This window comes from Trachypithecus francoisi, unplaced genomic scaffold, assembly GCF_009764315.1.
Source record: "Trachypithecus francoisi isolate TF-2019V2 unplaced genomic scaffold, Tfra_2.0 Lachesis_group12, whole genome shotgun sequence".
Taxonomy (NCBI): domain Eukaryota; kingdom Metazoa; phylum Chordata; class Mammalia; order Primates; family Cercopithecidae; genus Trachypithecus; species Trachypithecus francoisi.
In genome coordinates this window covers 31,759,065-31,785,005 of record NW_022681457.1, presented here as the reverse complement: position 1 = coordinate 31,785,005, position 25,941 = coordinate 31,759,065, and the positions used below count along the sequence as shown (strand labels likewise).

The 25,941-nt window shown below is 36.9% G+C and overlaps 1 protein-coding gene across 1 annotated transcript in view; it reads right to left on the bottom strand.

The window, feature by feature from the left end:
* Window positions 1-252: 252 nt before the first annotated feature.
* Window positions 253-25,941, bottom strand: part of LRRC7 (leucine rich repeat containing 7) — a 586,898-nt gene continuing 561,209 nt past the window's right edge. The window contains exons 26-27 of the mRNA XM_033228849.1: window positions 16,106-16,196; window positions 253-345 (exon numbers count right to left, since the gene is read on the bottom strand). Of these exons, the coding sequence (XP_033084740.1) occupies window positions 338-345; window positions 16,106-16,196 (99 nt within the window). The 3' untranslated portion in view covers window positions 253-337. The remainder of the gene's footprint in view (window positions 346-16,105; window positions 16,197-25,941) is intronic.

Below are 25,941 nucleotides of genomic sequence, written 5' to 3'. Positions count from 1 at the left end.
TATTGCTTTCTACTACCACAAGTATTTGGAATTTTAAAAAAAGACTTTTAAGTAGAATAATGATGTCTGTGTAGTAGGCATTGTGCTTTACAGAACTGATATTTTTAAAAAGGTGGCTTCTCCATGTTGACAACTGAATATACAAAGATACAGAGCTTTTTTTTCAATACCTTTCAACCTGGATCTCCAGTAATATGCCCAAACTGGTACTTGAAGGTCAGGAGTCCTTTGATTAAGTATTTAAAGGCACAATCTCCATTTTCAAATGTAAGCATGCTGCACAATCCATCGCATATTTTAAATAAATTCACATTTTCTAAGTTGATGCGCCATGACACTAAGTTTCTACAAGGAAAAACCAAACACTTCATCACAAAATGGCAGCTAATTTTCCAGACCATAACTGAACTCATACACTTTTTGAACTCAACTTTATTATACAGTTGCTGTTCTACATCTAGGCTAATCCTGAGTGAAAAATCTTTGACTTTAACCTCTAAGAGCAAGCAAAAAGTCTGGGATTTTGTTGGAAATAAAGCCATATGGGCTATTAATATTCTCTTGCTGGTGTAATGTAATCTGTAAAGAGATTCTTCCCTTAGAATAAGTTGTAAGGATTTAGAGGCTACACTACTTAGTGCTTAGAGAGGCTGCTAGGGCAGCTGTAATTGTCAACATTGGAGAACTCTTAAGCGAAGGCTCTGGCTGCACAGGCCATGTCAGCATTTCAGCTGCCTGTCTAAATGACATGCATGAGACTTGATCTGTGTCTGCATAATTCCAGGCATTCTTTAGTTTTTTTACTTCCTAGAAAATTTTATCTTATGGGTTGTTCAAGTTGCATTTCTTACTGAACTCTAGTGGGTCCTATCAGGTACTTAAACACAAAGCAACCCCCAGTAGTGAAGTGTTTGCTAACAGTAAAGAGTGTAATGTTTTCCTTGTATGTGTTATGACAAGAGTTAAAGATATGCAAGTCACCAGATGTATGTACATTTTTCTTAGGTGTTTAAAACACAAACGCATTATTTTAAAGCTTTCAAGGGACACTAACGGTTAACTTCTCTTCTTTCCTCAGATTGACCCCTTTAGGTGGAACAGGAAGCCTTTGTTATCAAGTCTTAAGATGAAGTTCCTTCCTCCAGAAAGGAGGAGGTGCCCTTGATTCCTGCAAGCCCCCTCTGACTTTGACCCAAAAAGGCCACTCCTCAGAAAGACAGAGTCAAGGAAAGTGGAAAGCTCGAGCTTAGCTAGTCTGTTACTATCTCTCCATGATATGATTTATTCAGGATGATATTGCAGTTATTTATGTCCCCACTGTCACCTGAGCCTTGTCCTTTTTGACAAGATAAATATATATACAAGGGACAAGAACTTTCCTTCCTGAGATAACAGAAAAACGTTCCTTAGGTCATATTATAAAAGCAATAGAGCCGAGGATGGTGGCTCATGCCTATCATCCCAGCACTTTGGGAGGCTGAGGTGGGAGGATCACTTGAGCTCAGGAGTCCGAGACCAGCCTGGGCAACATAGCAAGACTCTGTCTCTGCAAAAAATAAAAAACTAGCTAGGAGTGGTGGTGCATGCCTGTAGTCCCAGCTACTCAGGAGACTGAGGCTGGAGGATCACTTGAGCCCAGGTGGTCAATGCTGCAGTGGGCCATGATCATGCCACTGCACTCCAACCTGGGTGACAGAGCAAGACCCGGTCTCAGAAAAAAAAAAAAAAAAAAAGGCATTAAAAAGCAATAAAGCAGAAAGGAAGCATTTGCCATTTTACTAAACTGTGAGAGAAAGTGAGAATACAGTGTTCTCGCCTCATATTTTGTACCTACACGATAGCATTTATTAGACTTTGTGTGTGTCTCCCCGCTAGACTGTTTCTTGAGGGGCAAGAACATGGCTTATTTATATTTGTATCTTCCATTGTTCTTATAATAGAATTTTGAACATAACCTTTTGTTCATTAACATTTGTTGATTAAATTGAATGCACAGTGAGAAAAAGACAAATTGTTTTAACAGTTTAATAATTTTTTTTAAAAAAGGATAAACATATAGATTGGCTAGAGGACAAACCTTAGAGTGGTCCAGAGGCAGACTTACAAGAGAATTACTTAAACATCCCTGTATTCAAACCTACAGGTCTGGATGAATATTCAAAATATGAGTATATATTTTGGGGTATAGGTGAACCTGCTGGGCATATTTATGGCAAGACCAAGCAAAAGAAGAAAATATAGTCCCTTCACTTTGAGTAGTTTATGATGACCTAGGGCCCTAGGTGACAGCGATAGTAACTATCATTTTTTGGGAAATAATGTGGAAATGCAAAAAAAAAAAAAAAAGTACTTGATGAGATATATAGACATATACACATGTACACACACACAGACACACACACAGACACACACACACACAGACACACACACACACAGATATTAATTCCCAAGTTTGAATTTCTCTGGGAAACAGCCACAAATGCCTGAACTGTTTGCTAGCAACATTCATAGTTTTATAGCAGTGATGTTCTGCTGGAATATCCATCTTGATCATAATGAGACTGTGAGAGCCTATCAAGTGCAAGACACCTGTTGCTTAGTTGAATGATTCTACAAGTACGGCTGAAGATTTATGTCCCAAAACTGACTATCAAAGACGGCTGGTTGAAAACAATCAAGACAGACAGTGAACAAGTCCCATTCTCTAAAAGTGATTTTTTTCTCCAGGATATCATCATCCAAACTATTCTTGCCTTGTAATATTTGTCTATACTGTCTGTCTGGATTGTTTTAACAATCTAACAACTTTCTCTTTTGCAGATTTCTAACAACTTTCTCTTTTTCTCTTTTACAAATTCTAGCTTAATGATCATCACTAAAAGCGAAGTCTTGAATATGACAGTTATTCACTTATTTGTCAGGGTGGTGACAGAATTGGACAAGCAGCACCCTTGGGTTGGGGGACGGGAGGCGTGCATGAAATATTTCAAAAGGATCTCTGCATTTTAAGTGACAGCTTCTCCTGCTTTCTTCTCTTCACGCAGCTGCTGGGGGTCCTGCACCCCAACCCAGCCTAGATGATATTTCCATTTGTTATACCTAAAAGCAGAGGTCTCAACCTCTTTACATCATAACAGAACTAAAAAATGATGTTTGTTTTACAGCATGGCACGGAGATGAGTAAAAAAGTGAAAAGAAGAAACCACAAGCCCCTGTGCTTTGAGGAGATAATCATAGCCTGCTCCTGGGGAACTATGCTAGTGGCTGGATAGCAAGCACTGAGCTAGAGGTTGCTCCTAGGAATAAAAAATTAAGATTATCTGTAGAAGACAAAGAAAAAAATACTTTGATAATAGTTGATATCAAAAATCTGAGGTAGTGCAAAAGAAAGGAAAAAAGAAAAAGCACAATTGGGATACATAGAAACTTTCAAGACATTTATACTCTTCAGTAAAATTCTAATTTTTATTCTAGTATTTAAATAGTTCTGGATTTTACAACTAAACCTATCATTAAAAGGTTATGGAAAATAGAAGGAATAAAAAAGATGAAATAGAAAACCAGGCAAATCAAAAACTCAAAAGCTCAATGATGGACACCTGCTGAGATTTGCTTTAAAATGGGTGACACTGTCATGTACAATTTAAATTTGTTAAGGAGATATTTAACTTCTCTGAAAAGAGAGGAAGAACACTTGGTAAACAACCCTGAAATGGTGCATTAAAATTGGCAGGCTTGAGGTCAGAAAGAACTTCTAAAATATGAACCCCCAAAGAAGGTTAAATGGAATTTGCTAAGGAAGAGTACTCTCTACTAGTATCTGGTGATCATGTGGCTAGAAGGAAATTGTTTTTTTGGAGGAAAACACCAGAGGATATAAATGGCTTCACATAAACTTTGGGAAAGAACACCTTGTCTTCCCTCTACCTTTGCTCCGGGGTTGGAAGAAAAAAGATTAAATGCTCGGCAGGGGAGCACCTGAAACCCATAAATAAGTAGAGCTTTGATGGAATTAGCAAAGGAGAAGCCCAGACCAGGAGGCTGGCTAAGTTGTGAGGATGGGGATATAATTAGCTTAGAAGAAGTGAACAAAAACATTTGGCCTTTTTAGCAATGGTCCAGCCATCAGAGGCCCTGGAATTTCAAATGACTAAGAAGAATCAAAATAGTTTGAGGACACATGTCACCAAGGCTGCCAGGGTTCTCTGCTTTCAACACCCAGATATTCCTACTGAACGGAGAGAGGCTGGGGAGATTGCAAACTACCTTGGGAATCCAATGATCACTTTGTGAGAGACATTTTGAAATACATTTCTTATTCACTTCATAATAAAATCTGTCATATTATGCTGATAACAAAATGAAAAATTAGGAGTTTATTGTAGATGCCTAGTTATTGCCAGATGGAAATAAAGCTATACCCAGATACACACATATTCAGATTGGACTAGTTTTAGAATTACATAAGGAAGGCTAGGAAAATTAACCGCAGTTCCTGATGTTTAAGTTTTGGAAAGTCAACTTTAAAAATAAATTTTGATAACTCGAGGCAAATCTGTACCCACATACTTGCAATGGGCATACCTGAAGGAAGTGTGGCTAAAATAATGGGAGATGGAGCAAAATATTTGGAAAACACAAGTTAGAGAAGAACTATTAAACCGGTGGGCATAATAATTAAACTGAACACCTAAAGTTAACATCAAAACTTGAAACACTCAAGACTTACTGAGAGTGGTTTCCGTCTCATTAGGTTTTGGGTGATTGACACAACCTGAGAGGTTTAGTAAAAAAACACATAAACTGCTTAGAATAAGCTCAAAGCTGTTTTTTCTTCTTCTTCTTCTTAAATTGTGTAAATTTAGAGCACTGTTTCAAATTTTCTCAGAAGAGAAAGAAAAGTGGTGGTGTTAGCAATTGTATCAGCACAAGGACATCCCAGCACTTTGAGGGGCCGAGGCGTCGCGTCGATAGAGCCCAGGAGTTCAAGACCAGCCTAGGCAACATGGAGAAAATCTGTCTTTACTAAAAATACAAAAATTAGCCGGGCATGGGGGTGCACGCCTGTAGTGGCAGCTACTCAGGAGGCTGAGGCAGGAGAATCGTTTGAACCCAGGAGGTGGAGATTGCAGTGAGCCGAGATCGCGCCACTGCGCTCCAGCCTCGGCGACAGAGAGACACTGTCTGAATACAAGCAAACAAAAAACGCCCACGACAACAACAAAAATCGGACTGTGTAGAGCCTGTGCTCACCCAAGCTAGAGAATTGCCAAGGCTGCGATTTAAAATGTAGATATGAGGTCTCCATCTAGTGGTGGTTCTTCTGAACTGCAGACACATGTTTCTTTAAAATAAAAGTATGTGGATGTGTACAACTAAATATGAGGTATTTGTCAGACCTGAACGCAGTAATTTAAACTGCAGGATTTTATTGAGATGAAACACAATTTGTTGCTTTATAAGGGTAGGTTACAGAGGGAAGTGTTCACCCTTCTCTGGAGGAATTTAAGAATAGCATGAATCCTTCCCTGTAGACAGATGAACCAGATCCTCTCAAGGTCCCTTTCTGTCTTTTGACAGGACACTACCTTTGCTCCTTTCTCCACAGAGCTTTTACCTACAGCCACACTGTCTGACATTAGCCTTTATTTAAGTACTCTGGTAATTTTTTAAAATGAGATAACTTTTTTCCCTTGTTCTGAGAAGTTGTATGACTAAAGCATTACCTATGACATTAGAACAAATAGTTTCTAGAAATGAATAGCAATTAAACTAAATATATTTCTAGTATGCCCCTTATTTTACACTGTAAATTCTTCTTTTGACACCTGGAAGAGCAGGAGGGAAGTTAGAAATCAAGACGGGCGGAACGATTACCCTTCTGGCCAAGAGAGCAGAGAGAGAGGAAGTGAATTCGGGGCTGGCATGGTCACCAGAACCAAGAGACCGTACAATATATGCCTGAATCTGATTTCTTTTATCCAGGTCCTCTTTCATTGTATCAGTCCTCTATCATCCTTCTTTTGTCTTTTTCATTCTTTCTTCCTTAATAACTTATTAATTTCCCTCTTTCCTAACCCTAGTCTGTTCTTGTTCCTACTCACTCATTATTCCAAAATGCTCTTAAAAATATTTCATTAAAGTGCTCTTACTATTCTAAAATATTCTTACTATCCTAAGATAACGTCACTCTCTCAATTAATATTTCACTTTTCCAGTTCATTTCTCATTGATTTTTGTTCAAAGAGACATTGGCATTTTTTACCCATATAAATGTATAGACACTGGGCTATAAGATATCAAAGAGGGCCGGGCGCAGTGGCTCAAGCCTGTAATCCCAGCACTTTGGGAGGCCGAGACGGGCGGATCACGAGGTCAGGAGATCGAGATCATCCTGGCTAACCCGGTGAAACCCCGTCTCTACTAAAAAATACAAAAAAACTAGCCGGGCGAGGTGGTGGGCGCCTGTAGTCCCAGCTACTCCGGAGGCTGAGGCAGGAGAATGGCGTGAACCCGGGAGGCGGAGCTTACAGTGAGCTGAGATCTGGCCACTGCACTCCAGCCCGGGCGACAGAGCGAGACTCCGTCTCAAAAAAAAAAAGATACCAAAGAGTAGCCCCCTGGGCAGCATGCTATCAAAGACAGCAATGGTGGCCGTTGCCTTCAAGGCATACTCATGTCTTTATCTTTCTAAATCACAAATTTTGTGAAAAGAAGACATAATTAACTTGATAGTTATCAAGTTCTCTTTATACAAAGAAATTAAAAAGCAGAGGTAGAATGGGGTAATTAATAGTATAAGTAAAATAGTCAATGACAAAACATTTGATGTTTGGGAATATTTCACTCAATTCTGGAGTCACTTTGCTATGAAACCCAAATAGAAAAACATGGGAAATATTTTTGTGAGAAAGCTAGGACAGATATGTTTTTACTTGAAAGGAAATGAAGGTCCCATGAGGTAATAAAGGGATTGTGGTTAGGAGCTTACCAACCTGGGGCTCTTAGATATCATTGGATTCCCACTTAGATATCATTTCTCTTTCAAGGGACTGGATTCCATTTTTTGTCCCTTCAAGGGAAGGATCTAATGAAGCCAATGCTCATGGCAGTATAAATAGCATGCTCTCTTTCTACTTTGAGATCAACAGGCCAGATTCTATCTCTATAAAAGTTTGGGAGGGGGAATATGGTTTTGTCAAGGTAACCCTGATTTTTTTCTGTGCTCTATCTAAATAGTTAATCATATCAGTTATATAGCTTTGACAGTGGCTTGAGAATTGTGGCTGAACTATATGACATCTTCACTTTAGGGATATCGGGGGTGGGATCTATTCATGAAATGATGCCAAAATGCAGTGTGTAAACATTGTCATGCTCAACGGTGGCCAAAGGCCTGTGGACAGATGATTCAGATTATCTACTTACAGGACGGGCAGCATTTGGCAGCAGTTTAATTAAAATTTAGAGCTAAACTGGGGAGTAGAAACCCCTTTCTCCCAACTACACTTCCATAGCCCCGTCTCTCTCATGACATCTTTTATTCTTCCTTCCACCTCCAAATTGTAAAAATTGCTTAGGTAATGTAATCTACCAAGTCACAATGTGCTTGACTTCTTCTCAAAGAGAAATAAATCCCAAGCAAATCAAAAGGATAGATACGATGTGCTCCAATTAAATAAAAGCCACTTCTTAAACTTTTTGAATGGTGTGACTTTTTGGGTAGTGTTAAGGTCCTTAGAACACATAAAAGGAAAATTAAATGTAACTGCTGAAACACTGCAGAAAAGATGAAGAATGTCTTAGAAAAATGCTGAAGATAAGAGGAAAACTGACTTGAAAAGGAAAAAATTTTTTTAACTGGGAATTGTGAGTCAACTGAGAAGATGAAAGGTTGGTAGTTTACGGTTACACAAATTGAACATCAACTTGCTGTTTAGTTCAATATTTATAAAGTGCTCTATGCGCCAGGCCTGTCATCCACTTTATAATTACACAAATATTTATTGAGAACCTATACTGTGCTTCTGACACTATGACAGGCATTAAGGATATATGGTAAACAAAACATCTGGTCATTTTATCCCTCCTGAGGCTGTTCTGTCTAGAAGGCCTTTGTTAAGTATTGTCTGATCCTCTTTCTCAAAAAGCTTAAAGTTCATAGGAAAAACAAACCCCAAATAGCTATGATCTCAGGCAGAATGGGAAAGATACTAAAAAATATAAGAAAAAATTAATATGGTAGTGCTCAGTACAGAAAGTTTTTTCCGTGAAGATTAGGGAGGGTTTCGTGGTTCTAGTGCTATTTGAGCCGGGCTCTGAAGGCTGCATATGATTTTAATAATTTAGAAAGGGAATAGGGAGAGGAAGGCATTCCAGTAGCAGGATAGTGTGGGCAAAAGCTGAAATACAAAACACAGTGAATACGCAGAAAAGTAAGGATTTATATGTGTCTAAAACACTGAGCATGCATAGGGTGAAGAAAAGAAAACAATTTCCAGATTCAGAGGATCAGAATTCCTTAGAAGAGCAGATGTTGATGATATATGGATATGTATGATCCAATCTCATGCAAACAGTATTTTCAGGGGATCACTTGAGCAGTGTGCAGTGAAAATGTTCTCCACCCAAAAAGTGGAGTAAAGAAACATGAAATGCAACCAGCTGATTGCTCAACTCCTTGCATTTCTGAGTGGGTCACTCTAATATTGGACAGCAAGGACTCTCACACTCCCTGATAGTGGTCATAGGAGGGACTTTTTGGGGCTGCAGAATCTAGAAGACTCTTTTCAAGCAAACCCCCCATGCTTTTTAAAGTGTCGAATTCCATCTCCTTCTCCTATGTCAGGGGCATACAGACGCGGTGCTGGACCAAGTTGAGGGACACCATTCTTCATTTCCTTTCCTCTTTAGAACAAACAAATTGGCAAAATTCTCACTCCTCTCTCAGAGATTCAAGAGATTTTGGTTGCTATTTATCTTGTCTAGTAAGGCATTCACACTTGCCACGTTTAGACTATCAAATGTTGCCCTAAATCCTGGCAAATATTCATCCAGCTCACACTTTTGGTGACACTTTTTTTTTTTGAGATGGAGTCTCACTCTGTTACCCAGGCTGGAGAGCTGTGATACGATCTCAGTTCACTGCAACCTCCGTCTCCTGAGTTCAAGCAATTCTCCTGCCTCAACCTTCTCAGTAACTAGAATTACAGGTGCGCGCCACCATGCCCGGCTAATTTTTTATATTTTTAGTAGAGATGGGGTTTCACCATGTTGGTCAGGATGGTCTCCAATTCCTGACCTCAAGTGATCCCCTGCCTCCGCCTCCCTAAGTGCTGGGATTACAGGCATAAGTCACCGTGCCCGGCCTCGTGACACTCTTTATGTTAGTTGTATGAAGGTCACAGGAACCAGTAGAAGACCTATCTGTAGCTCCAAATGGAACAAACCATGCTCAGACTGAAACAGATTTGACTAGATAAAGACTCTATTTCCTTTTGCAATAGGATGGTTGAGGGCAGGAACAAAGGGACTCACCACATTGCCTTGTACTCTCTTTGATCTGCAACATCTCTCGTCTTTCCTTTTGATTGTGAGATTCTGTGCTGAGGGGACCACATTCTATCCCTTGTAGTACCTGATATGTAGCTGATGCCCAACACATATTTATTTTAATATTTATAATCATAATATTTAATGTTTTTGTTATATTCTTCAATGAAATGTCTCCAAATGTTTTGAGTTCATGAATAATATACTTTAGGCCTCGAAGATTCAGCTACAGTAAATGTTTTCCTGTGGAGGAAATACAAGCGTTTGCTATGAAAATAAAAGTCCCTGTACTAAGATATTTCACTCTGGATGTAAAGATACTTGGCTATTTGTTAGGCTGCTTATTTAACCTGTTATTTTAAAGAAGAAAAAAATAAGCACAAACAATACACTTGTGCAACAGTGATATAAAAAATACACTTTCAAAACTAGAGAAAGATTGGGTGATTCATTTAACTTTCTTTCGACACCAATTTCTACACCCAGTGAAATTTATGCTAGCTTAAAGAATGAAAAAAATGCTGGGCACAGTGGCTCATGCCTGTAATCCCAGCACTTCGGGAGGTCGAGGCAGGTGGATCATTTGAGGCCAGGTGTTCGAGACCAGCCTGGCCAACATGGTGAAACCCTGTCTCTACTAAAAATACAAAAATTAGCCCAGTGTGGCAGCTCGCACTTGTAATCCCAGCTACTCAGGAGGCTGAGGCATGAGAATTGCCTGAACTCGGGAGGTGGAGGTTACAGTGAGCCAAAATAGCACCACTATACTCCAGCCTGGGTGACAGAGCAAGACTCTGTATCAAAAAAAAAAAAAAAGAAAGAAAGAAAGAAAAGAAAAAGCCACGAGAAAATTATGCTAGGTTTGAAAATCTCACCTGTGGAAATTTGACCCAGATCTTGTCTTTCGGTAGGACTATATAGTGATTCCAACTGTAGACTAACAAGAGTCATGGAATTTTTACATAAATGCTGCCTGAATTTCACAACCTTCCACTTTTTGAGGTGCTGCCATAACAAAATTAGGCACAAAAGGGGTGTTTTGCAGACAATTTGTGGAAGCATTGACAGAGCTGCAGAGGTATCCTTCTCATTTCTGCATGCCTTAATCCAGGCCCATTTCTTACATTGCTTAGTAGCAGTGTGTTGTTACAAAGAGCATGAGCTCAGAACCCAACTGGGAAGACTCTACCAGCTGAAGAAATGCCTCTGAAGTTAACCAGTAAATTTTCTCCTCTCTCAGGTGTTTTCTCCTTACTTCCCATAGAACTGTTCTTAGGGAAGGTTGACATAACCACATGGCTAAAATCCCAAGGGATTTAATATTTCTATACTTTAACTGTATGTTTTTTAAATAAAAACTTAGAGTAGACTTTCCCCCTCAGTTTTTCAAAAATCTCTGAATTCTCCAAAGTAGAAGCTGTGCAATTTATATCCTTACCAGAGAGTGTTCCCAAACCATTCTCTTTCAGGCAGTGTTGAAAGTAAGGAAGATTGGAACCTGTCCCAGTAAAAAGAAGCCGAGAAGCTTAGAGCAAGTCCCTCAATCCAACAAAATCCAGCATTTTAAAAACAGAAGTGGAAACAGTTTTATAAAGGCATTGCCACCCCCACCATTGCACACAAGCTTTGTTTGTTGTTGTCAGTAACATTATAAGCACTCCATCTTTGGGCCTTGGTTAATGCTACTACTCCAGGTTCCAGGATCACCCAAGAAAGTTCCTCCCAAATTGGGAGCTGTAACCATCTGTTGATACTCAAGGCTCGCCGAACAGCTATCACTCTAAAGGGGCCCCTTATCTTTTTTTCAGCAGGATAGAAGCAGACATCCACTGCCTTTGGAAAAGCATGGGGAGGTGGAGGGATGGATCTACAGTAGCAACTGCAGCAATGAAGACAGGTCAGTTTTACACGCTAGAAACAGAAATGCCCCCAGAAGGTTCAGGATATGACTAGAAAACTTGACTGCATCTACCTTAGTTTGTACAAGTGGTGCGTCTTGGAAAATACATTTCTTGAATAGTTTAGATCAAAATGGAGCTGACACTCAGGATCTCCTGTAATAGTGACCCACATGCTTTCCATACATAGTGCACATCGATTTGTCCACAGCCCACATTCTGTTTTCTTGCTATAATGTATTCTTTGGATATGGTCATGGTGGGTGATAGGAAATATTCTAAGCCAAGGCAAGATGCTTTTCTTAACAGAAGGTGGTTGTTCTGCTAAGGAAAAATGTCCATGCAAGTGATCACCAATCTGGAGATTCCCCCCAAGTCCCAGATTATCAGGTAGCTACAAGTGTGAAGAGAGGACACATTACCAACCCAGAGTTTGAACATTTAATTAAGCTCAGTAAGATTTAGCATTTCTGTGAAAGGAACTACAGTGGAACTTCAACCCTGTTTCTTTATACTAGATAAAGGACCCATCTTCTTAACCTATTGGATTTCATTATTTGCATAACATTTTACTGACCCAGTGTGCCAATAAACTTGCTGTTTAGTCAGCATATCAGGAATTAGTCAAATGTGTTGTCTGATCGAATTTATCAAAGACTTTGAGTAGCAGTCCTACATCAGTATGGCTTTTGACCTGGTTATGTTGCATTCTTGCCTCTTGATAAGAATGTATTCATCAGACATATTTGATCGGTGTGCCAACGAGGGGTAGAAATTAGTTAAGGACAGCGTCAAGAGACAATGGAAAGACAAGGTGGCAAGTACACAATATTTTCCAAAGCTTTACATTGGAAAGCTTAAATATTAAGAGATATTAAATATATATTAAATAGATTTTATGATTAAAAATAAAGTGGTTTTTTTGGTTTCTTTAATCATTTTGGCAAATTCAGATACTTTTCACTTAATATTTGAATATATAAATCAAATTTCTTCCATGTTTTCTCCCCTCTGAATTTTTTCTCTCTTTAGCTTACCAGTTGAAAGATATGTCAGTCCTATATTTAAATAAACAATTACATTAGTGATATGTGTGCAATCATCTTTAAGATTAAGAGCAAATTAACATTGGCTTGTCAGTCTCTCCTTAAAGCTGTTTTCCATCTCAAAGGTCATGATCTAAGGTAAGGTCCAGAAACAATTGAGATTGTTTTACATCTATGTATTAGGTTGGAACAAAAGTAATTGTGGTTTCTGCCCTTACTTTTAATGGTAAACACCGCAATTACTTTTTCAGCAACCTAATAATTACAATTCTAAGTAATGGAAATACATATCTTTTATAGGTTTCAATGGGCAATGCATTAGCATAATGTAAATATTTGTATTTCATACTGACTTTGAATATTCTTTGTCAAAAGTGCACTTATACTTTTAAGTTATTATGTGTGTTTACATTATTGTTTTGTCAGAAGGCTGGAGTTATCATAGCAGAGCTTTTATGGTAAAATATTATGAGCCTTGTAAATAGTTTTAAAAATTATCCACTAATGTCTATTTGTCTTGCAACATTTGCAGTTTTACTAGTAATTTTCATCACTTGCTCTTTCTACCTCTAATGTTTCTCAGTGTTCTCCATTACATCTTACTGACTCATCACATATAAACAGCTTCCTCAGAAAGAGTCCAATAAAAATTAAAGACCAAGAGGTAGAGTCTATTGGAGCCATCATGAATTCCAGTCTTTTATGTTGTTATCGATTTATCTTTTTTTTTAAAGGCACACCCTTGACTTTTTTTATTGTTAAAATAACCAGATTCTAATTTCAGGCAGCAAAATCAATTACTGCAAAAAGTCAATAATCAAAAAATCAATGTATAATTGGTTTTCATCACCTATAGAATTAGTTAGGTTTACACCCCTCAAGTGTTTAGTGATTCTATTCAGTCAACCTAAAAAAATTGCCTCTTTTCTACTTAAAAATATTATGTATTTTTTTTTTTTGAGACAGAGTTTTGGTCTGTCGCCCAGGCCGGAGTGCAGTGGCACAATCTCAGCTCATTGCAACCTCTGCCTCCCGGGTCAAGCAATTGATTCTCATGCCTCAGCCTCCCAAATAGCTGGGATTATAGGTGTCCACCACCATGCTCAGCTAATTTTTGTATTTTTAGTAGAGATGGTGTTTCACCATGTTGGCCAGGTTGGTTTTGAACTGACCTCAAGTGATCCGCCCACCTTGGCCTCCCAAAGTGTGGGGATCACTAGTGTGAGTCACCATGCCAGGCCTGTCTGTTTTCATTATTACCTGCCTGTTCTCAGTATGCAACATGGAAGTACTATTGACAATGAGGTGCTTTGACATATCAGATCACTTTTCCATTTGGTCAAAGATCCCTTTTCTCTTTTCATCATTTCTGAACTGCAGAACAGGAAGTACTAAAGCAGTGGCTCAGGACAATGTTGTCACATCAGGAGTGGCAGAGGTGTTTATTAGGATTATGATCCTTTCAGCTGTGTGTCTCAGAAGGATCTTCTGAAGCCCTGGGTTTGATATAGAAACCATAAGAAAAAGACTTGGGGCAGTTCTATATCTGGCTCTTCTCCCACTTCTTCCATAAAATATTAAGAAAAACTGATGGGATGATTTCAGATGTTTCATTGCCACCAAACTACAGCCATGAGTTTTTTTTTCTTTAAGTGATCTTATGATGCCAGTAAAGGCCTCTATCTTGATTAATGATGATCATCCTATAATATCTGGACATGGTGGCTTGACGTGAGTTTTCAACAAAGAAAATTAGTCTCTGAAAGACATTTCTCATCTGAAACTCTCAATATATTAAAATACATTTAAAAGTTACTTCTGGGAAACATACTAAATAGGCCAATCATTTAATCATTAGCTAATTGTCAAACCCTATAAAATCATGGTATGATGTCACCCTGACATAAAGCAACATCAAAATTAGTGCATCATCTATAAAGTGAAGTATTATTTGCTTCCAAGTGACAAATTCTATTGCCAAAAAATACCACTGTACTTCTAATAAGTGACACTCATTTTAATAGACCCTACAAAAATACAATATTTTCAATGTCCCCATAAAACAGTTAACTTACAAATATTATTCTCAGAGCTTTGGTGACATCAATCAGTGATACTACTCTGAAAATCCTCATACAATACTTGAAACACTAGCATGTAAATTCATTATATAACAAAAGAACTATGTAAAATTATGAAAGAGAATGCATGCAACCAACTCTGAGAAATTATCCTAGAATTTCAAATTAATATTGTAATTAAATTAATGACTAATATGAAAGACAAATACTTTGAAGGATTATAAAATAAATTTTGATCATTTATACAGGAAAATGGTTTCAATAGAAAAGTAATTCATTCTACATTAACCATGCTTGTCTTTCTCTCTGGTGAGAAAGCATTCAGGATTGTACATACCTTGAAACTGTTTTTGGAAAAAAAAGCATTTTATCTATTTCTGCCTAGAAAATTAGCCATTGAAATTAATGATACAGGTAGACCACAGCTCTGAGAAATTATATTTGAAGTTTCATATTTAAATACCAAGGATTTAAAATCACCCACCATAACTTTCTAACAGCAGTCTTTCGTAATGATAAATTTTATCAATTTCCAAAACTCATTTTAAATAATTAAAAAAGTAGCAAATTAGATTAAGCAACACACAAATAAATTCCACATTTACAAGTAAAGAAATCACAGGGGCTACAGTTTATAATCAACAGGAACTTGAAAGAAATAAAGCAATACCTTTCCTGCCACCCATCATCCACTGCTTAAATTTGTGGTGAAAAAGACTTAACTACAATGACCGTTAGTCTGTTTCTAAACTCTGCATGTATTGTAATTAGCTAAAGGCATTGAACAAATTAGTTCATCCTATTTTTATTCGGGTCCCAGAGATAAATGGCTAATTTATGAAATATTTCACTCTGTGTCATGAGAATTTAGCAAATGAATATGGAACCAAATATAAACACTTTATACCATATGTACAGTTACTTTCATAAGGCATTATCATGTAATTTTTATTGAAAAAGATTCAATATAGTAAAGTCTTATTTTAAGATATATTTTTTCTCTATCCGAGACGTTTAGTTTATGAAAATATTGTTTTTCTCTATATTCTTTTTGTATATATGCCAACATATACCTTGTGCTAGAAATATTTTATGGGAATTACAATTCTTTATATTTGTAGTTTCTATATAAAGGCATATACAACTTTGAGGCAGTGTTTCTGATGGAGAGCAGAATTCATAAAGAGCTTGTGTGTGCTTCCGTGCTCCGAAATTATATGAAATCCACTTTGAGAAGAAACTTATTTGATTAAAAACAAAAACAAAAACAGAAACAAAACTGCACCAATGCACAGCCAGAGGCTGACAATTAAAACTAATACATAACCACATGAACATCATATTTATAGAGTTAACATTTTTAAGGATGGTCAGTGCTAACATATAGTATTATACATTTGGCACTAATGTTTGCCATTGGTCCAGCAATTGGCAAAATTTGTTTCTATGTATAAATTTATTTTTGAACATTAGGTCTGGCTAGACGTATCTTCACTATTTATAAAAAATATTTAGACAGTAAGCTCACGTTGAATAACTAGGTCTACTGTGTTCTGGAAACTCTTCAGTAGTAATACAGCTTTTTCATGTTCCATATGTACAAAACTGTGTCCATTTGCCTGTAAATACACAAATAAAACAGGGCAATCAATGCAAACTATTATCACTGTATCATTGTTTCTATTCATAAAATTCATGGGAGCACTGAGCAACAAAAAGTTATCAGTTTTTATAATTCACAATGGAATCGCAATTATGGAAGTAACTAATTTTATCCGGATTCAACCAAATTTATCAATTCAACAAATATTTATTAAGTACCCAGTATGTCTTTGCCACTGTGCTAATCATCAAGATGCCCTGGTAAATAACAGATAGATGTACTGGTGTCACAGTAGTTCAGTTCCATTGTTGTTGTCCTGATTTGTTTTTGCAGGGGCTGATTGGGGTGGTCTGGAAATGGGCATATGGCCATTACCTTAGTGTTATATAAATGCTAGTATAAACTCATCAACAAGACCAAATATTTCAATCATGCCAAACATGACTGGATGCTTATAGTACATTTAAATCTTATTTTGACTCACTGGAAAGTTCTTGGTTTATACACTTTTATATTAGAGAAATATTTTTTATTTCCCTTATTGCTAAATGCAAGTATACTTATTATCTATAGTAGTGGTTCTCAATCAATCCACTATACCTAAGGAATGTGTCCCTTGGGGATAAAACACACTGACATTAGTAACAGAGGACATGTCTGCTGTCTTCTGTTTAAGAATCATTGATATAAGCAATTGATATTCAGTTTAAACATAGCCTAAGGTTACAGTTTCAGAGTTCCCTCTGTCTATTATATGAATTTTATGTCACAAAATGTATATTGTTCTCTGTATTGAGTGCCATGGGTCTTCGATTTTCTCCACATTAAGTTGCAGATGGTCTTGACTGGAATGATTTTTATTATTAATACAGAAAGAAGTGTATCCCATAAGCCTTCACTGCCATAAAGGTAAAATTAAATACAACCTTACTGAAACTTGATAGAAATAAATCTTGGCAACTTAATGACTGACAGTTATGTAACTGTTTTCTTTGCGGTTTGAGACTCAGTTGATTCAGAAAAGAGTCGATCACGTTGACAGCTTGGCTGAGTAGAGGTAATAGAGCGAGTTCACTGGTTGAGTTTTTCAATTTTCAATGGACTGATACTTATTTTGGTTACACATTGCCTTTTTTATTTTACTTACTGTTTTTATGCTTTCTTAAAATATGATTAATATTTCAAATAACCAATCACTTAATAATTAGACTCTTTCATTGACTTTAGCTTTTTCAAATTTAAAACAGCATTATATCTCTAGAAATATCATACAACCTTTAAAACTTAGATGAAAGTTATATGATACATTATATCTCATCACTAGTTCATTAAAATTGACTGACTAATGATGTGGTAAAGAAGATTCCAAAATACTACATTTGTAAACCATAGTACATCTGCCAGTAAAAAAATTCTAGGTGACAGAATATAAATTCTTGGAAATTCATGTAATTAGAAGTAAAAATTTGCTTTTAATTAAAGAAACCTTAAAGGCATTCCTTAACGATATTTAATAAATGAAAATGTCCATAGAAGTTGGCATTGGTCTCAAAAAAAAAAAAAACAAAAACAAAAAGAAGTTGGGATTGGCTGTTTCAGTGTCAGGAAACAGTAGTTGAGTAGTTTGGGCGTGTTACACAGCCCAAATTTCTTGCTCTGCGTTATACTAAAAATCAGACAATGAGGTTATATTTGGTGCCGTTTCTGATCAGTTTTGATGGAGAGTAAGGAATACAGCATATGGTCCATTCTTTTTTCAGACATCAGGAACATAGTGAACTTGCATGAAATAAATATTTATTCCATTGTAGCTTTGAGGGATGTACTGACTACCTTAACGCCTGCAATTTGACCAAAATACTTTAATGCCTTCGATTTAACCAAAAGTTATAACTTAATTGTGAAATTAAAATTGAACTTTAATAATGGCGTTCTTGAATGTCAAACCATAATAATGACTTTGTGAGTGCTCAGATTTCTCTATCTGCAGACTCAAACCTAGAATTGCAATGAATTAAAAATACACTGAGAATTTTCAGGGAATTGTTCAACATTTAAATATCTCACAGTTACAGAAATAAAAAATTTTCCAGGATTTGGAGGCCATGAATGGTACGTTGTTCATCATCATACTTGACATAGTATCAATGTTAAAAATATCAGTGTTAAGGGCAAAAGTGGTATAAAACTTAGCAAATTAATCATAGCTGTTAATTTAGAGTGGTACTTTTATTATGAAAGATCTTCAAAGAAGGTTAGTCTGCTCTCAATGTGATTACTTTAGCATTTTTTTCAATCAAAGAATGTCTGTTTTGTACTTACTTCTGTAGGCATTTTGCTAGGCACTGGGATGGGAAGAAAGAAAGAGATGAAACAAGAACGCTCCAATCGAAGCAGCAGCCTTTCAGGAGGGGAAATAAGTCATGCACGTAACTAAAAATAACATAAAATGCTGCATGTAGAATGAGCCCTCAGTACATATATGCTGAATTGAATTAATATCTGAAGAGGGAAATAAAGCGCTAGAGTAGCTCAGAGGAAGGCAAAGAAGAGAGGGACATCTTCTCTTTGCTGTTTCTCTGAGGCATAGAACGAGTGTGATTCCCAAAGGACTACAGTCCTTGTCTTGTCTCATTCCTAGAGTCTCCTCGAGCCCTCAGTATGTTAACAGTTGTTTTTTTTCAGGTGAATTCTGTAACAGTATGTGCAGAATAAAGCGTTCTAAAATGGTTCATGTGTGGAATCATTTTTCTAAGAAATAAAAAACAAAAAAAGCACCAAATCCAAAACCTGTGAATTTAGACCATAGGCTTTAAGCATGAGAAGCAACCATAAAAATAAACTTATGTAGAGGGGCTTTTTTTTTTTTTTTTTAAACAAGGCATTAGTTCAAAAAACCTCTTCTTCAAAAGGAAGAGAGATAGCCCAGTATGTAAAACATTTAAACAGATCTTTTTAGAGAGAGACAGAGAAAGGGAGAGAGGTGGAAGACAGATTGGACCCAGCGAACCAGCTTACTTGCCAATACCTTCCCACCCCTACAGTGCTCATGAAAGCCCAGTGTGAAAACTGTTAGTTTAGACTAATCCTGTCATTTTATAAATGAAAAGCCTTCATTTTAAGGAGACCAAACAAATTCTCTGAGGTCAAACAACGAGGGAAAGGGCTAAGGCTGAATCACCTGATACCGTAATATTCCTTCTTCTTGTTTCTTTCATTACTTCACTGAAATAATAAGACCACAATCATGTCAAGTAATTTGAGCTGACATTTCACTGGCCATGATAAAATAATGAACATTTTTCCCTTAAAAAATTGTTGCTCTATCACCTCCAAAGATAATTCTGTTCTTTTTTTTTTTTTTTTTGAGACGGAGTCCCCCTCTGTCGCCCAGGCTGGAGTGCAGTGGCCGGATCTCAGCTCACTGCAAGCTCCACCTCCCGGGTTTACGCCATTCTCCTGCCTCAGCCTCCCGAGTAGTTGGGACCACAGGCGCCCGCCACCTCGCCCGGCTAGTTTTTTTTTTTGTATTTTTTTTAGTAGAGACGGGGTTTCACCGTGTTAGCCAGGATGGTCTCGATCTCCTGACCTCGTGATCCGCCCGTCTCGGCCTCCCAAAGTGCTGGGATTACAGGCTTGAGCCACCGTGCCCGGGCGGTAATTCTGTTCTTTACAGTGGTTGCCAAGCTGTGATTCCCATTCAGATTTCTATCAGGTTTAATTTAACTTATTTTAAAAATACTGGTAGAAGTAACATTTAGTCCTAAATTAAATATCTACAGAAATGCTGAATCTCCAATTTTTTTTTGAGTAGAAGAAGATAATAATAAATCTCAGTTCCAGAGAAACTTCTTTCATTCTTAGGACAGAAGAGCAAAATGAATTGACATTGTATTTGTTAACATGAATGTGGTTATCAGGCTTACATCTTGGATAGTTCAGACAGGGAATCAAACAAGTATGTTACTATATTTGTGTAGGGCTTCTCCAGTTAAAATAAAGACCAGAAGAATCACAATATTCCAACTAATGGAGTTTTGCATTGTGTGTGTGTGTGTGTGTGTGTGTGTGTGCACAGAAGAAGAGGCTGAGGAAATAAAGGCTGGTACTATGCAATGTTCATTGCAGGGTATAAACCCAATGATGCTTTGAAAAAATAAATGCATATGATTTACATGTATATTATATTACATGTATTAATATAATTTATTATATTAATAAATATATGCATACTATGAAAAAGATAATATGAAGAACAAATGCTAAATTAATAATAAATTTAAACTATATTGCCACATTTGGCTGCCTATATGTTTTATATAGATACATTATCATAGATTTGAATAAAATGTGTACCATTTTGAGGAAATTGCAACCTAATGAAAAATGAGAAATCGCTTATTAAGTTGAAATGAAGTTACCAAGAAAACAATCTAAAAAGGGAAAAGATATTCTGAAAATTTAATCCTTAAAAAATATGTAATTAATGGGTTTCTAGCTTTAGCTGATTTGAAAGTATGGAGAACATTTTAATATAATTGTTACATTTTTCCAGAAGACATCTCTTGTTATTTTAATTTTATTTGATATCTTCTCTGCCACAAAATATTTTTTAATTGTCCCTTTTCATGATTTAGACATGAAAAGACTGAAGGTTAATGAAAATAGTATTTGCAATTCCAACAAAAAGTAGAGCTTTGCAAACAGAGCTCATCAATCTATTGTAAAACACACTTGGTTTCTGAATTTCCTCTCTTATTCTCTCCTGGATTTATGTTTGATTACCTTCTGGTAAATGTTTTGTTAAATGGATAAATTATGGATGTTCATATTGCAGAAACAGTCCAGATGATGTTGTAATTCTCCTAGAAATTCTGTTGCATTCTTACTGTTCAAGGCTCTAAGCTTAAAAACTAGCCTCAGAGAAGGCCAGACCACAGGGTTGGTGGGATTATCCAACAGGGAGGACAGCACAGATCTTTTTAAACTCCAAAAAAAGAAATCAGTTTGGAGATATGGGCATGTGATTTCTGGTTGATTTAAATTCACCCTCCAAGGGATAAGCCTTCTTAAAGGGCCAGTACACATAAATTTTGTATGTTAGATAAATATTAATACATTGATATATTGCACTTTGAATGCCTACAGCTCTTAGAATGAGGGAAAATGAAATAATGCAGCAACCAAATTAGTGCCATAAGAGCAAGGCTTCATGGTGTTCAATTCTGATTGCCAGGTATTATGAGAAAGAGTAGGAATCTCAGATAATCCTCATTGTGCTTCACATTAACTAACCAGAATTAATTCTCATTTCAAATTTTAATCTGGTAAGAGTACTCTCATTAAGTATTAGGATATATTTAGGGCTGAGTATACTCATAATCAATACTACATTGATTCTATGTCAAGCTATTTAAAAACTTTCCTTTCTATCGAAAACCTGAATTACAGACTTTCAGTTCTTAGTTCATATGAAAAATTTACATTGCTTTTGTAAATGTGAGAAAGTTTGAAGTTTTAATGAGTTTTATTCTAGTATTTTAAAAAACCTTTGCAGAACAAAACATAATAATTTCTCTCTCTCTCTTTTTTTTTTGAGACGGAGTCTTGCTCTGTCGCCCAGGCTGGAGTGCAGTGGCGCTATCTCGGCTCACTGTAAGCTCCGCCTCCCGGGTTCACGCCATTCTCCTGCCTCAGCCTCCTGAGTAGCTGAGACTACAGGTGCCCGCCACCACGACAGGCTAATTTTTTGTATTTTTAGTAGAGAGGGGGTTTCACTGTGTTAGCCAGGATGGTCTCAACCTCCTGACCTCATGATCCGCCCACTTCGGCCTCTCAAAGTGGTGGGATTACAGGCTTAAGCCACCGCACCCGGCAAGAATTTCTCTTCTGTGTTAAGTACACACATGTACTGCAGCTTGAATTTCTCATGAATTAAGGCTCATAAAAGATATGGCAACGTAGAATATACTCAACTGAAGACTGAATTATTTGAATAGAAACTCAGGTGTGGAACTGATAATAAATAGTAAATCTGAATAAATTTATTTCTTTATCTGCTCTGATTTTTAAATGCTTGTTTTCTTTTTATCAAACATATCAAATGATCATCTCCAACAAATGAATTTCCTACCTTGATTTGCAAGCCAATTTCCCAACAAGTCACAATCCTTTTACTTTTCACAAAAAGAATAACTGCAAAATCAACCCCAAATTTTCGGGGGGCTCTTTGTAGCCAGGCTGCTGTCCACTTTGATGAAGAGCTTGCTCTTAAATGACAGGCTGGTGTTCATTTTATCAAATGTTTGATACTCAGCTCTTTTTGTCTCTCTTTCTGCTTTGTTTCCTGCTCTGTATAATTTGGGTATGTCTATTTCCAGGACTAGGTTGTGGAAGGCAGGAACTTGGTTACATTCATATAACATTGTTTACATTTCTTGGCACAATACTTTGTACACAGTGGGCATTTGATGCACATTTTCCAAATAAATAAATAAATTAGAAAATGTAATAAGTATGATACCATCAGCAAAATTTGCTCCCTAGAATCAGTATTGTGTAATGGTGTGAAAGTTGTCAGAATCAAATGGAGTGACTAGTGTTAAACAAAACAAAACAAAAAACCTGGCAAATAGAGTGGGGATGGCCATGAAGACAGGGTTCTCATACTTATATACCTGATAACAAAAACTATCACAAAAGACTGCAAAAATACAACCTTACACAAAAGCCATTGCAACCTTACACAACAAATACTTCTGCAGGGACATTGCCCAGCAATTGGTTGTCCAATCTTGGACTGGCATCATCCTTGCTATTGATCTTTGTAGCCAAGGATAATTATTTAAAAGTAGTTACATAATCCTTATTTTTTCCTTTAAAAACTGCTGTCTTTCTTTAACGTCCTGAATACATGCATAGTTTACTATGGCATATGTATTCCCATTTCAATGCTCTATTCCCAAATAAACATCACTTTCTTTTAAAGAGTCTCTCTGTTTGTTATTTTGTTGACAATGGAAGAACTCAAATAAGTTATCGAACATCTGTCAACAATAGATGTCTTGCAGGGTTGTTGTATGATTTAAATGACACAATAGAGACACTTAATGGATGTTACTTTTCTACTAGCTAAACTATGAAGGATAGAGTCAACTTAAAAAACCTAATTTGTTTTATTGGTTTTCATGTTTTACTAAATACTCAAAATATGTTTTGATTTTCAAAAAGTATTTCCTCAATATTTTTATTGGTTTTCTGTGCAAGAACGTTGTATATTATGAACAAAACTAAATGTATAATAATATGCAGTCAAAATCTGGCATATGAAAGCATACTTTAAAAGACAGTGTAACGATGGGTTCTCATTCTGTAACCTAGGCTGGAGTGCAGTGACTCTATCATAGCTCACTGCAGCCTCAACCTCCTGGGCTGGAAGGATCCTCCTACCTCAGCCTCTTTAGTAGCTGGAACTACATGTGCGTGCCATCACGCCTGGCTAATTTTTATTTTTTTTTTGTAGAGATGGGATCTGCTATGTTGTCAAGGCTGGTCTTGAACTCCTGGCCTCAAGCAATCCTCCTGCCTCTGCCTCCCAAAGCATTGGGATTACAGGTGTGAGCCACTGTGCCTAACCAACACAGTTTTCAAACCTATTTCTGGTTCCTTTCTAATCTAATTGTATTAAACGAAATCTTACTCTTCAATGTATTATATCATTATAAGCAATTATTTACCTAAACGTTAAAAGTTATGTGATTATTCCTCCATAGTCCCCCACCCCCAATGTCTCTGGTGCTTTTGATTTTCAACCACAAATAAGATAAACTATAGAAATGTGGAACTTACTTGGCCTTGTTGGGAACTGCTTTAGTACAATTTTCAAATACTTTATTTCTTCAAGGGTTCAACACTTCATTTTAACCATAAACAATTTCTCATTCTTTAGGGGTTTTATTTTTGGAGGTTTTTTTTTTTTTTGAGAGATTTTTAAAAACTCGGAAACTGAACATTAACCCTTTCTTAATGATTTATGGTAATAATTGTGAACATCAACACTCTCTTGGACACAGCCACGGCCCCGTTAGTTTGTTTCTATAACAAACATTTCCCAAAGTGTGTTGTGTGGAAGTGGTTAATTGACACTTTGGTAAAGAGGACTGTAGAGTTAAACATGTTGAAACATATATCTGTAAGATTTCTTAGAGTTCTTAGCCTATTTAGTACAGTGTAAAGTCCTGAAACAAGGGATAGAGTATGAAGTGATTACGAAACTTAGTTCACCATGAACTCTTTTTTTTTCAAAGATAGGTCAAAAAATGTCATTGAGAAAAACTGTTCCATACTGAAAGTACAAAACGTTCTTTTAAAAGCCAGAAACAAGATTTTAGAAGTACAATCTGCTATACTTTTAAAATCTTGTTTCTGGCTTTTAAAAGAAGTTGTTCTCTTCTATTTCTGGCTTTTAAAAGAAGTTTCTCTCTTACCGCAGAGTGAAGCTGTTGGCTATGACTTCTTGCTTCTGGCAATGAGCCTGGAGCCAAAGACTTTCACTTTGGTGGTCTGGACAACTAGATAAAAGACTCCTAGGTATGATATAAATCCTCTCTTATGAGTAAAAGGAACGAAATGTAGTGCATGGACTTTGTGACATTAATTATGGCTCCTCAGAAGCACTTTGTTTTCTAGCTTACGTTTTTGTTTCTTATAGCTCTGGCTGTTGAATAAGTGAGCTTTATCTAAGTAAGAAAATTCTCTCAGCAAGCTGATCACCCCTACTGGTCATTAACAGAGCCATCGAATTTCCATTCAGACAAGGAAGCATTGATTCTGTGTTTGTATATGTATCTGTGTACAACAGATCCACCCATACACAGATATTTCATTTAGACTTCTCTTTGGGGAGTCTGAACTTACCTCTCCCATTCTGAGCTTTGAATACCATATCTTGCTTGCTGTCTCTCCCTACCGCCATCCTGAGCCTCACTCCAACTCATCGCCATGCTTGCAATTCTCCCAGTCCATGAAAAACTTATTAAAATCCCAGGGTTTCCTTCCTTCATGACTCTAACACGAGTCTGGGGTCTTCTTCCCCAATATTCTCTCCTTTATACTCCATACTCACCCTTTCTAGCATAAAACTCTTACCCCTGCTCCTGAAAACTCATGTCAGTCTAGCCCACAGGTATTCCTCCTCCTCCTTCTCTTCTCTCTGTTAAGCCTGGAGGAACTTCTGCTCCACCAGGAATAAACTCCCTTCTTTCGACTCCCCCCACAACCAGAGATCTCCATGATCCCCAGTGCACCCAGCCACAAAGGTCTCCTCTCCTACTCCCTCACTGATTCACTGGAGGAGCTAAGAAGAGGAGGGTCTTACATCTTGTATTTTTGTCCGTGAGTGGCCATCCTCTCTGCATCCCAGGATACACACTTTTATATTAATTACTCCATTCCGTTAACACAGCTACAATATTTATTAGATACATCACAAAATCAAGTACTTTATTAGTTTCCTAATGAGTGCATACATTCACTTTGTCTCCCCAGCTATTAGTTCCCTTAGGACACATGACTTCCCTTCTACCTATTAAGGGGCTTCTAATGATATTTCCTTGTAAGACACTAATCAGGATGTGGAGTGGAGTTGTCAGTGGGTATAGAACAGAGCAATGATCTAACGAGCATCAAACCCCATGATTTTGGCCAAGATAAGATGCCCTGAGCCAAACAACTTACCATAAACTAACTTTAAAAAAGTAAAA